The 12737-nt window shown below is 58.3% G+C and overlaps 1 protein-coding gene across 5 annotated transcripts; it reads left to right on the top strand.

The window, feature by feature from the left end:
- The first annotated feature begins 2418 nt into the window (after nucleotides 1-2418).
- BBC3 (BCL2 binding component 3) lies at nucleotides 2419-12138 on the top strand. 5 transcript variants are annotated; one of them, XM_027079975.1, is made up of 4 exons: nucleotides 2419-2944; nucleotides 6851-7139; nucleotides 8534-8724; nucleotides 11021-12138. In XM_027079975.1, exons 1-4 carry the CDS (start codon nucleotides 2888-2890, stop codon nucleotides 11135-11137), a joined length of 654 nt encoding a protein of 217 aa, XP_026935776.1. In that variant the 5' UTR covers nucleotides 2419-2887; the 3' UTR covers nucleotides 11138-12138. The 5 variants fall into 5 exon arrangements, with proteins under 5 accessions (XP_026935776.1, XP_026935773.1, XP_026935775.1 ...); XM_027079976.1 differs by lacking the exon at nucleotides 2419-2944 and adding an exon at nucleotides 3835-4124; XM_027079977.1 differs by lacking the exon at nucleotides 2419-2944 and adding an exon at nucleotides 4149-6471.
- The last annotated feature ends 599 nt before the right edge of the window (nucleotides 12139-12737 follow it).

Below are 12737 nucleotides of genomic sequence, written 5' to 3'. Positions count from 1 at the left end.
AGGCTCCCGACGCGCAGGCTCAGCGGCCATGGCTCACGGGCCTAGCCGCTCCGCGGCATATGGGATCTTCCCGGACCGGGGCACGAACCCGTGTCCCCTGCATCGGCAGGCGGACTCTCAACAACTGCGCCACCAGGGAAGCCCGATTTTTACTGACCTTCTTACTCTGCACAATCCTATGAGGTAGGGACCTGTGCTGTCCCAACTCACAGGTGAGGAAATTGAGGCACAGAGACGTGACAACTTGCCCAATGTCACACAGCCAGAAGGTGGCCGAGCTGGGGATTCTAGGTCAGGCCCTCAAGTTCCCAGAGCTCCGGCTCTTGGGTGAGTTTTTGTGTAGGCTTTGGGGGGGTTGAGCCACAGTTATGGAGACCCTAACGGATTTCTTTTAGCCAATGGTTCTCAACCTGGGTTGATTTTGCCTCCCCCAGGGCACATCTAGCAGTGTTTGGAGACATTTTGGATTGTCACAGAGGGAGGGGGTGCTACTGGCATCTAGTGGATAGAGGTCAGAGTGACTAATGAACATCCTACAAAGCACAAGACAACAAGGAATCATCCGGCCTCAAATGTCAGTAGAGAACAGATTAAGAAACTGCTCTAGGGACTTCCCTGGCGGTCCAGTGGTTAGGACTTCGCGCTTCCTCTGCAGGGGGCCCGGGTTCAATCCCTGGTCAGGGAACTAAGATCCTGCATGCCAGCAGCCCCAAACAACAACAAAACAACAACAAAAACAGAAACAACCAGAAAAACAACCTCCACTCTCTGCCAAGCCTGACTGCCGACCTGAGCCAAGCCATCCCTCCATCCCTGATCCCTCTCACTTTCTCTCCATCTGGTCTCTCCCTCTCTCTTTCTGACTCCCTCCATTCCCCTCATCTGACTCCTTCTCTGTTTGTACCTTTATTCGCCTCTGTTTCTAATCCTCTATCAGAGGCATTGCTGCCTGCTCAGGTCTTCAGAGCCTCTCGGCCCCTCTCCAGGGGAGCAGGGACCAGAGGCAGGGCTGGAGGCCCAGAATGCTCCTCCAGGAACTTAGAGGAGGGAGTCCCTTGGTCCCTCAGGAGACCTGCTGGTGTAGGTGTGGAGGGGAATTTAGTCTGGAAGACAGAGGCTGGGGCTTCTCCTTCCTTGGGCCCCTAGGGTAGGGGGTCTCAAAAAGGCAGCCCTTCAGCCAGTCACAATATAGTTTTTAATTTTGACTTTGTATGTCTCTAGGAGAAACACACTTTCTCTCCTTAGCCACAGTCCCCACCATGCCCTGTTGTCTTACACTGGACTCACTTCTCTCATTTATTTCATATTGGCTCTTGAGTTTGAGATCCCTGGTCTGGGGGTAAGAGGATGCCAGAATTTGGAACAGAATCTGGACTACATAGTGGGGAGGATCTTGACTGGTGCCAATGCTTATGGCCTGGTAGATTCTTGGCCCTCTCCTCTCCCACTCCTACCCACCAAGCCAGATTCCTTCACACTCATTTTCTTCTCAGAAGAACATTCCAGCACATCTGGCCTCCTGGTGTCCAGTCCTAGACTAGGCAGCTTTAGGGCGCTGATCAGTGAGTAAGGGGAGTAAGGGGTACAGGCTGGTCTGCGAGCCTCTCTCCCAACGTGATCACTGCCAGGCACAGAGCAAACACTGACAATAATTAGTTATACTAGTGATAGTAGCCAACATTTATTAGGCACTTATACGTGTAAGACACTGTATTCAGTGACTTCCATGAATGATCTCATTTAATAAACGTCTAAAGCAGCATCCCTCAAGCACCGTTAACTTCAACCTACAGTCAGCAATACATCCATTTTCTTTGCGGCTCGGTATGTATCCACTATACATAAAATTTTCAGGAAACAATATTTCCTCTGACTTCATAATTTTTTTTAATTATATTCTGTTTTGTTTTTTTTTTAAGTCTGGTCAAGAGCTGCTAAAGTTGCAGGTAAAAGGGACTGACTATAAAAAGGCACAAGGGAAGTTTTGGGGGTGATAGAAACGGTCCAAATCTCAATTGTGGTGGTGTACAGTAGCGTACATTTGTCCCAACTCACCAAACTATACACCTAAAAAGAATGAATTTTATGGCATATGAATATATCTCAATAAACTTCAATAAAACAGAATAAGATCCACACAAGTGATTTCACAGTCCATGGTTTGCTCGTGTGGGTCATGACCCACAGTTTGAAAAACACTGGACGGGGAATTCCCCAGTGGTCCAGTGGTTAGGGCTCTGCACTTTCACTGCCGAGGACTCAGGTTCAATCTCTTAGTTACAGAACTAAGATCCTACAAGCTGGGCAGTGCAGCCAAAAAATTAAAATAAATATTTTAAAAGATTTAAAAAAAACACTGGAGGAAAGGAAGGAAGGGGAAATGAATGAATGAGGGAAGGAAAGGGAAGGAGAGAGGGAGGCTGAATTAGTCCTCAATATTCAAAGTAGGGAGATTACCCTTGAGATCTGCGTTTTCTGCTCTTGAGAAGTCGAAGGGTCTGGCCTTGGAGGGAACCAAATTTGAGAACCTGGATATGCCCACCTTTGCTGGGGTCTGGCACCCCTTCTCGGCTAGCCCAGAGCTGGGCACTCAGAGGACACTTGCCCTGTGATGACACAGTTTGGTTTGCGGTGTGACATAGAGGAAATGGAAGGTGCAGGGGAGACAGAACCCAGAGTCTTTGTGGGGGAGCAGGACACCACCTAGTGACCACATCAGAGTGGGGGAAGGAGTGACAATGGGAAACTGAGAAAGGAAAGGGAACTGAAAGGCAGAAAACCCGAGTGAGAGTCACTGCAGGGACTGCCCGGGCATGTCCCGTGCCAGGTGCCCGGGGCTTTCTCATAGCCCTGGTTCCCCCACCAGACTCGTGGCGAGTGTGGTCAGATGTGCACGCTTCTGGAGTGTCCCATCAGTGGGCCAGTTAGCAGGAACCTGTCACAGGTGTGACTTTGTGACTGTCTGTTGATGGGGGGAATTTATGTCTGACTTGATCTGTGTCTGTGACGGTCAATTTCTGACAATTTTAATGTGTCAGTTGTGAGCTGGGGTGGGTGTGTTTGTGTGTGTCTCTGTAGGAGTTTCATCGAGATCAAGCTGTGTGTCCAGGTGTCCCTGTGACAGGTGTTGTGTGTGTATGTGTGTGTGTTCAGCTGAGCCTATCAGGAAGTTTCTATTTCCTGAGAAGCTCTCAGACTGTGTGTGTGTTGTGGGTACCTGCTCAGTGGGCATGCTTGTGAACCTGATAGGTTTGTGGGTCTAGGTGTGCTCAGCATTGTGGGTGTTTGTGCAACTGTGTGTGTCCCTGACATTGTAGTATGTGCGTCCCAGTGACCCTGTTAGCAAGTCAGATTATGTATTTGTGTCTGGATGTGTGAGTGCTCCGTCAGTGTGTGCGTTTGTGCGTCCACGCCTCTGTCCAGGGTGTGTGCATTTGTGTGTCTGCAAGTCGGCTTGTCCCCGAGGCCCTGTCAGCACGTGACTTTGTGTACCCTGGAGCGCCAGACGGTCAGTCTCCGTACACGTCTCTGGGTGTGTGTGTCTGTGGGTCCCAGTCAGTGTGTCAGTGTGTGTGTCCGGCTGTCCCGCTGTCTGAGCGGCCGATCAGCGCGCCTCCGCGCCCCGGGCCAGGCCCTGCCCCGCCCCCGGTTGCAGGGAAACCCCCCGCGCCGAGGTTGGGGGCGCGGCGCGCGCCAGCAAGTCCCGACTTGTCCGCGGCTGGCGGGCGGGGCAGTGGCGTCACGCGGGGGCGGGGCGTGGGATCCGCCAGGCGGGGGCGGGGCGGGGCGGGGCTGCCGCCGAGCGGGCCCGGGATCTGCCGGGCGGCCTGAGACGCGGCGCGAGCCACATGCGAGCGGGTGCCTGGTGGCGGCGGCGGCGGCAGCGAAACCAGCAGCGGCGGCGGCCAGGACGCGGACGCGCCTGCGGCCCGAGGAGAAGCCGAGGCAGCAACAGCAACGGCAACAGCGGCAGCCACTGCAGTTAGAGCAGCAGCAGCAGCAGCAGCAGCAGCAGCAGCAGCCACAGCAGCAGCCGCAGCGAGCGGCGCTCGGCGGGCGCGCCCTCCTGAAGGAAGCCGCCCGCCCCCCATCACCGTCCCCTCCGGCGTGTTCATGCCCCCGGGGTGAGTGTGCGCGCCCCAAGTCCCAGCCAGCGGCGATTGGCCAGGCCGGGTGGGCTCCCTGGAGGAGGTGGCGGGAGTGCACTCGGAGAGCAGTGGGGGGGACGCTGAGTCCCTACACCGTGCCTCCCTCTCTCCCTGCCCTCCCCACCCCCCATGAGGCTGGTGTCGCTGGGCGGGAGGCACTGAGGGTCCGAGAGCGCAGGTGCCTCAGCGGTCTGACGGGTTTGTTTACAAACAATGGGGTGCGGGCTCGGCAGCGTCCCCTGGCGGCCAGTGCGGCTCCGGGGAAGTGAGTCGACCCCGACTGCCCCGGCCCCTGCAGTCCGGGGGGGGCGGGGGGTGGGGGGGGAACGGCGTGGAGGGGCGGCCACACCCCGGGCGCGCGCGCCCGCCGGGGGCGGCGACAGGGGGCGGCTCGCGGGCCGTGAAGTCTGCGGCTCCTGCGGGCGGGGGCTGCGCCCCAGCAACAGCCTGTTATTGGCCCCGCGCTCGCCTGGCGGGCGGGGCGGGCGCACGTGGCGGCGGCGGGGTGGGGGGGGGCTGTGACAGCGCAGGGGGGCGTCTGGGCCCGCCGTGGGAGCGCGCGTGTGCGGGGTTGTGGATCTGCAGGTGTCTCGCCTGGGTGTGTGCGTGTGTCTGGCTCCGAGTTTGTGCTGGGGTCTGCAGGGAGTGCTTGTGTCAGTCCCGGGGAATGGTGGGGCTGTGGCCCGTCGTGGTGTGCGCGCCGTCCGCATGCGTGTTTGTGTGGGGTTCTGTCTGCGTACGCCGCGCCTGAAGGCGGGTGCTCTGTTTATGTGTGGTGTACCTGTGTTGTGTCCTCTGTGAGAGTTGTCTGTGTGTGCTGTTTGGGGGTGATTCTGTGGGTCTGTATTGCCTGCCTGTGTTATAGTGTGTGGTTGTAGTGTGTTGATGTGTTGCTTGAGTGAGCTGTTTGTGTGTTTACATGTGTGTCTTGCCCGATGTGCTGTGTTTGTGTGTGCTTGTGTATCTTGCCTGTGTGTACTGTCTGTGACTGTCTGTGACTATCTCCAGGGCATGTGGCTCAGCTAAGCGTTTGTGATGGTGTGCCTGCCCAGTGCCGATGTCTGTTTTCTCTCCAGGTGTCTGTGTGAGTTCTGCGTGGTGTGTGTGTCTGTGTGTGTGTGTGTGTGCTGGGGGTTGTCTGGTCTGTGTTTGCCTTGTGTGTCTGGCATCGGCGTCTAGGAATTGAGGAGCTGGGCTCTGTGGGGTCTGAGCAGAGCAGTCAGTGGATGTTGCTGGCAGCCTCTTGTATGAGGCTGTGTCTGAGCCCGTGTGTGTGTGCGTGTGTGTGTGTGTGTGTGTGTGTGTTGGGTCTGAGGGGCTTGTCTCTGATCGGCTGGCTGGCTCATGTGTGTCATGTGGGCTGCGTGTGTGTAGTGTTTATGTCAGTCACGTGAGACCAGTGTTTTCTGTGGGTGCTTTAGGTGTGCGCGCTGCCAGGGCAGTGTAGGATTAGAGTTAGCTGTAGTGTGTGTGTGTGTGCGCGTGTGTGCGTGCATGCACGCGTGCATTTGCGTGTGTGTCCGGGGCTGACAGTTGGTGATGGTGTTTGGAGGTTGGGGGAGGAGGGAGGGTTGGTGTCTGCTGTTCTGCTGTTGCGTCTCTGTGTTGTTGCCGGCATGTGGTGATGCATCTGGGTCTGATGACATGTGTCTGTGTGTGCCAGCTTTACATGTGTCCTGGGGTCTGAGAGTTGGTGACAAGTGGGTGTGTTTCGGTTGTGTCGGTCCATGTGTGTGTCCATGGAGGTCTGTTTTGTGTTGATATGTGTGTGAGTACTGAGGTGTGTGGGTCTTATCTATTGCGCGTGTGTTGTCGGGAGGGGCATGTGTGTTTGAGAAGTGTGGCAGTGCCTATTTGGTGTGTGTTTCTGTCTGTGCTTGTGAGGGCTGCATAGTGTGTATGTGTGTGTCTGTGGGCCTATTAACAGTGGCTCAGCGGGTGAGATCCTGACAGTTTGTATATGTGTGTGTATGGGGTGGAGGGGATGGGTTGTGCCAGCCACTCTGCATTGTGGGGATAGTTCTTCCTGTGGCCTGTGTGTATGTGTGTGTCCACGTTTTGGTCAGTGTTTGTATGTGTCTGTCCTGGGACATCTCAATGTTTCTGTGCAAATGGGAGACGAGGTGGGAGGTCTGGCTGGCCAGTCCTGCGTGAGCCTTTGTGTGTGTGTTGTGTACCCTCCACACACACCCCTTTGGGTCCTGTGTGAGTCCCCATGTGTGTTGCGAGGCATCACAGTGCCTGGCTGCCCTCCCTGTGTGCCCATCACTGTGTTCCGGAAGTTAATCCCACCAGCCCAGGCCCTGTGTGAGTCCCACGTTGGGTGAGTTTGTGTTGCGGGGCTGTCAGCCCTCATACACACACACACACCTGACAGACCCACAAGTCTGGGTCCTGCCTGAGCCCTTGTCCTTGCTGTGACAGCCATCCTGTGCCTCCTTGTCCCTCATGTGTGCCCATCACCATGTGCACGGGAGGCTATTCCGGCCAGCCCAGGCCTCGGGTCAGCCCGGAGGGATGTGTCTTGAGGGGCCATCACACGCACCTACAGTCCCCTCCGACTGGGCCCTGCGTGTGTTGTGGGCACCAGCCCTGGGCTGCCTGGCCTGCCATGTGTACAGGAGTGGGGTGCCCTGTGTACCCCGGGTGGGATGGGTCCCTGCACTTCCCGGCTGACCGCATCCCTCTGCCCTGTCCTGCAGGCCCCAGGGAGCGCCATGGCCCGAGCACGCCAGGAGGGCAGCTCCCCCGAGCCCGTAGAGGGCCTGGCCCGCGACGGCCCGCGTCCCTTCCCCCTCAGCCGCCTGGTGCCCTCGGCCGTATCCTGCGGCCTCTGCGAACCCGGCCTGCCTGCTGCCCCCGCCGCCCCCGCCCTGCTGCCCGCCGCCTACCTCTGCGCCCCCACCGCCCCGCCCGCCGTCACCGCCGCCCTGGGGGCCCCCCGCTGGCCTGGGGGTCCTCGCAGCCGGCCCCGAGGCCCGCGCCCCGACGGTGAGTGCCCGCCCCGCACCAGGGATGCTGGGAGCAGGGAAAGAGAGACACGGAGGAACCGGAGAAGTGGGAGCGAGTGGGGGGAGGTGGCGAGCCGGCCGGGCCACGGGGAGGGTGTGGCCAGTGTGGTCTTTGTGTTGCAAGAAGCAGGAAGACTGAGTGGGAGGCAGGGGGTGGGGGGAAGCCGAATGGGAAGTCCCTCCTGGAATCTGACTGCAGTCCCCGAGTTGCAGCCCACGGCCTTTTCCGGGCCTCGGGCAACAGCTGTTTCCAAGCCCCCTTCTCCCGGTCTGGGTCCCCTGAAGCCCCCTGAGGACTGTAGTTGGAGAGAGTGGGCAGAGATGACTGTCACTTCTGGACATTGGGGAGGGGTCGAGGGTGGCCTTTTGCCTTTTATCTGCATCTCTTTGGCCAGGGCCCGCCCTCTCTGCAGTCCGGCCGGAGGAAGGAGAGGGGGAGGGGCAATTGTATGGGGAAAGGGTGGGAGACGGGTCTTGGGGAGGGAAGGGTTAAAGGTCCCCTGCCTGATGGGCTGTTAACTCCGTGGTGCCCGGCTAGCCCCATCCCAGCCGGCACACTCGGTGGCAATGGAAAGATTGTCCCGGTTTCCCTCCCCACCCCATCCCCGGACCCCAGAGAGATCAGGAGAGAGAAAACTTCCCCGGCTCTGCTCCTTGGCAGCAGCGGCAAGAGGAGACCCGATTTCTAGACCAGAGTCACAGGTGTGGAAACTGAGGCCCTGATTTTAGGTCTCAGGGATCCCTCGTGCCAGGACCTGGCGTGACAGAAGGGAGGAAGAGACGTCAGGGGAGCTCAGAATGTGCGTGTGGGGAGGAGGCAGGAAGGCATCTCCCGCATCCCAGCCCCCAGGCCCCTGCTCAGAGGCAGCCACAGTCTGGCCGCCTGGTTTCCAGGCCTCGGCCACATCCGGGGGTGTGGCTTCACTGTGGTTGGACACTAGAGGGCAGGAGACCTGAGGCTTGTGACTGGGTGTAGTCAGTCACCGTAGCCCTGTGTGACCTTGGGCCACTTCTTAGGGTGAGCCTCAGTTTCCCCATCTGTTGAGTGGAGCAGTCAAAATTTGGCACCGTTTTGGAAGTATTTAGGTAGGATAAGAGGAAGCACTTCCAAACTAACACGGGTAGTGAGGTGGTGGCTGGCTAGACAGGTGACCCCAGGAAGGCCTCCCCAGGACTTCTTTTTTGCCTGGGGAGTAGGAGCTGAGAAATCTGGCTCTTAAAGGGGAAAACAGAATCTCTAAAATGAGGTGGGGTGCAGGAGAGAAATCAGGCGGCTGGAAAAGGGAGAAGTAGGCCCTGGATAACGGGTCCCTCCGGGACACCTCAGGGCCTAGAGGGGTGGTGGGTGTGACCACGGCCCCCGGCTTTTCCCAGGTCCACAACCCTCACTCTCGCCCGCGGAGCAGCACCTGGAATCGCCAGTGCCCAGCGCCCCGGGGGCCCTGGCGGGCGGCCCCACCCAAGCGGCCCCGGGAGTCCGGGGGGAGGAGGAGCAGTGGGCCCGAGAGATCGGGGCCCAGCTGCGGCGGATGGCGGACGATCTCAACGCGCTGTACGAACGGCGGGTGAGTGCTGGGGGAGGGGTAGACGGCAGGTGGGACTTCCCGCCGGGGAGGGGGCTGCGGCGGCCCAGCCAGATGTGCGGCAGCTGCCGCCCTGCGCGGCGGGGTCGCGCTGGGGACAGGCAGGTGGGAGGGGCGGCGTGTCCGCGGAGCCGCCGTAGGGCTAAGGCCCGCGCCGCCGCTGTCACAGCCCGGGGGAGGGCCGGGGCCGGCGTATCCCCGAGCCCTGCAGCGCGCCCGGGGTCCGCGGCCGCGGGGACTGAGGGCGGCGCTCGGCTGAGCGGCTCATATATCCCGGGCTATTTATAGCCGGTGAGTCAGCAGCGGCGGCGCGGCCGCGCCCGCCCCTCCCGCCCGCCCGCGCGGCTGCGGCGCGCCACCCCGCTTCCCGGGCGGGCCGGGGGCGGGCCCGGAGGAGGCCCGCCCCGCCGGAAGCCCCGCCCCGCTTGAGGCTCCGCCCCCAAGGCCCACAGCCAGACCTCTCATTAAAACAAAATATTTGAAGCCTGCAGCAGTGAGCAGAGAATAACAAACACCAGGGCGCCCACCACCCAGATCTGTCCAACCTGAACATTACACCCACACTGCTTGCTTATTCAAAGAAAAAACAAAAACCGGATGTTGTGAAGCTCCTTGTTTCCCTCCCTGACCCTCTTCCCCTCACCCCTTCCAAAGGAAACCTCTCAAACCTCTCAAATTGGCCTGTCCATTCCTCTGCAGGTGTTGATTCTTCTACTACATATTTACCAGGCCACAAACAATGCTTAGGATTGTGGCGCGTTTCAGACTTAATATACATGATACAGTATGTGTTCCTCTCCAAACTCTCTGCTTCTCAGTGTTAGGCTCGAGATTCATCCATATGGGCAAAGGAGCTTTAAATTCATTCATTTTCATGGCCATGTAGCATTTTATTGGATCGACATGTAGTATCCTTGTTCATTTTCTCATTGGTGAGAAATGTCTCAAAAATTTATTTATTTATTTATTTATTTTTGTTGGTTGATTTGGGCTTTTTTTTTGGCTCTTCCAAAAAATACACATCTCCAGGTGCACGCATGTGTCTCCAGAGCAGATACCTGTCTGGTCTGCCGGCCCTCAACCTTAGTAAATGATAGCCTGCTCACCAAGGTGACTGTGCCAGGTGGCACTCCACAGCAGTGTAAGAGCGGCAGGCTTTTAAATTTCTGCCAATCTGATGTGTCCCCTTGGCCACCTTCTCCTGGCTGCAAAGTTTAGTGGGGAGTGATAAGGAGGCAGGCTGGTACCAGGCAGCCCACCCCCAGGCACCCCATTAGGATCATTAGGATGGTTTATTTTTTTTTTTTGCGGTACACGGGCCTCTCACTGTTGTGGCCTCTCCCGTTGTGGAGCACAGGCTCCGGACCCACAGGCTCAGCGGCCATGGCTCACGGGCCCAGCCACTCCGCGGCATGTGGGATCTTCCCAGACCAGGGCACGAACCCGTGTCCCCTGCATTGGCAGGCGGACTTTCAACCACTGCACCACCAGGGAAGCCCTATCTGACCTTGTTCACATCTGTAAAATGGGTTTCTCCTTCCCACCTTGTGGGGATGAGATTAGGTGGGCCCTGCTAATTAGCACCGGATTTAGCCCTGCATTCAGTACAGGGAGTGGAGAGTACTATAGGTATTCATAAGTTTTTTAGTATTGTTAATTTTTATTGGTGGGAGGCCTTTTCTTGTATCTAGCTTCCTTCGTTTCTAACACTGTGGAACTGAGATGGTCCTAGAGGCTACCCCCAGCCTCCATCCTGCCACTGAGGAAAGGGCAGGGGGTTAGCTTTACCTCGACATGCTTCCGTGCAGCTTCAGCGCAGATGGTGAACCATTCCCAGTTCTTCCACAGATTGTTCTAGAATTGCTGAGACTGTGGGCTCCCTGCCTCCTCCTGTGTGGCTCACCAGCCTTTTATGGGAGCGCAGATGGGCTGCAATCCAGCCCCACCCCTCAGCCCCGTGTGACTTTGGTTGGGTAACTTTCTCATCTGGAGACCAGGGACTAGGAGACCACAGCTAATACGTGCAGGCCCTGTGCTGAGGACATTGTCTGCATCCCTTCCGTCCTAGTCTCATGTTCCAGAGGACCTTGGCCCAAGGTAGGCAGAGAAATGTATCTGGACCCGATGAACAATAATAATAGCACCGACCTCAGAGGGTTGGTTGAGGGCGTAGCTCACTCTTAGAACCGTGCCCTGTTCCTCGCTGCCCTTCGACCCGACCACCTACGCGCGCCCATCTCAGGGCCACTCTAACTTGGTCTTCGCTCTCTTTCCCTAGAGACAAGAGGAGCAGCAGCGACACCGCCCCTCCCCCTGGAGGGTCCTGTACAATCTCATCATGGGACTCCTGCCCTTACCCAGGGGCCGCGGAGCCCCCGAGATGGAGCCCAATTAGGTGCCTGCACCCGCCCGGTGGACGTCGGGGACGTGGGGGGCAGGACCCTCCCACCTCCTGACGCCCTGGCCAGTGCGGGGGACTTTTTCTGCACCATGTAGCATACTGGACTACCAGCCCTGCCTGTCCCAGGGGCGGGCCAGGGCAGCCACTCCGGACCCAGCCCCGGCCTAGCCTGCGGGGCACTGACGGAGATGTGGACTCCTGGGTCCCTGGCTGAGGAGCCAGGGGAGAGAGGGCTGACGGACTCAGCGTCTGAAGGCGGCGGTGACCGAGGCGGTGGGGACTGAGCCGCCCGCCTCTGCCGCCCATCACCATCTCAGGAAAGGCTGCTGGTGCTGGCTGCCCGTTCCAGCTGCAGGGGTGACACTGGTGTGGGGGGGTGTCTCTCTCTCTCTCTCTCCCAGTGTTCCTTCACTTTGGGCCTGGCCTCAGGCCCCTGGTGCTTCCCCCCCTCCTCCCGGGGAGGGGGCCCGTGAAGAGCAAATGAGCCAAACGTGACCACTAGCCTCCTGGAGCCAGAGAGTGGGGTGTGTCTGACGGCCGCCCCAGCCCAGCGCCCAGCCATCTTCCCTGAGCCAGCCGGCGGGTGGTGGGCATGCCTGCCTCACCTTCATCTGGGGGTGGCCAGGAGGGGCCCAGACTGTGAATCCTGTGCTCTGCCCGAGACCACCCCCCGCCCCCCCATCAATCCCATTGCATAGGTTTAGAAGAGAGCACGTGTGACCACTGGCATTCATTTGGGGGGTGGGATATTTTGGCGGAAACCGCCCCAGCCTTAGTCCCCAGGGCGAAGCGCTGGGGGGAAACGGGGAGTCAGGGAGGGGGGGAATCTCAGAAGAGGGAGGAGTCTGGGAGCGGGGAGGGATGGCCCAGCCTGTAAAATACTGTATATGCGCTGCTGTAGATACCGGAATGAATTTTCTGTACATGTTTGGTTAATTTTTTTTGTACATGATTTTTGTATGTTTCCTTTTCAATAAAATCAGATTGGAACAGTGGCTACTCTTCCTGCTCTCCTTCCCTGCAGAGGGGCGCGTGCAGAATCTGTGAGCCCTGTCTTGGAGGAGGTGGGGGGCAGTGCACACATCACCCTGAGGTGTCTGTCCTTGTGTTTAAAGGACGGCTCCGGGGGACTTCCCTGGTGGCGCAGGGGTTAAGAATCCGCCTGCCAATGCAAAGGATGCGGGTTCGAGCCCTGGTCCAGGAAGATCCCACATGCCGCGGAGCTACTAAGCCCGTGCACCACAACTACTGAGCCCGAATGCCACAATTACTGAAGCCCGCACGCCTAGAGCCCGTGCTCCGCAACAAGAGAAGCCACCGCAACGAGAAGCCCGCGCACCGCAACGAAGAGTAGCCCCCGCTCGCCGCAACTAGAGAAAGCCCGCACAGCAACGAAGCCCCAATGCAGCCAAAAATAAATAAATAAAATTAAAAAAAAAAAAAAAAGGACAGCCCCTGTGCCACTGTGTGCAACCAACCTTCATGCACCTTTCCTCAGCTCCCACTAAAAGCTAAGCCCCTGAGGACAGGACCTTTTTGGGTGTTTCCTCCTCACTTTATCCCCACTGGATAAAGTATGTCAGGGGGGGCTCGA

Source organism: Aethalodelphis obliquidens, unplaced genomic scaffold (assembly GCF_003676395.1).
Source record: "Aethalodelphis obliquidens isolate GAN/ISIS:26980383/991018 unplaced genomic scaffold, ASM367639v1 scaffold43, whole genome shotgun sequence".
NCBI classification, from domain to species: Eukaryota; Metazoa; Chordata; class Mammalia; order Artiodactyla; family Delphinidae; genus Aethalodelphis; species Aethalodelphis obliquidens.
Note: the sequence above shows the minus strand (reverse complement) of the source record. Positions and strands in the feature narration are given on the sequence as shown.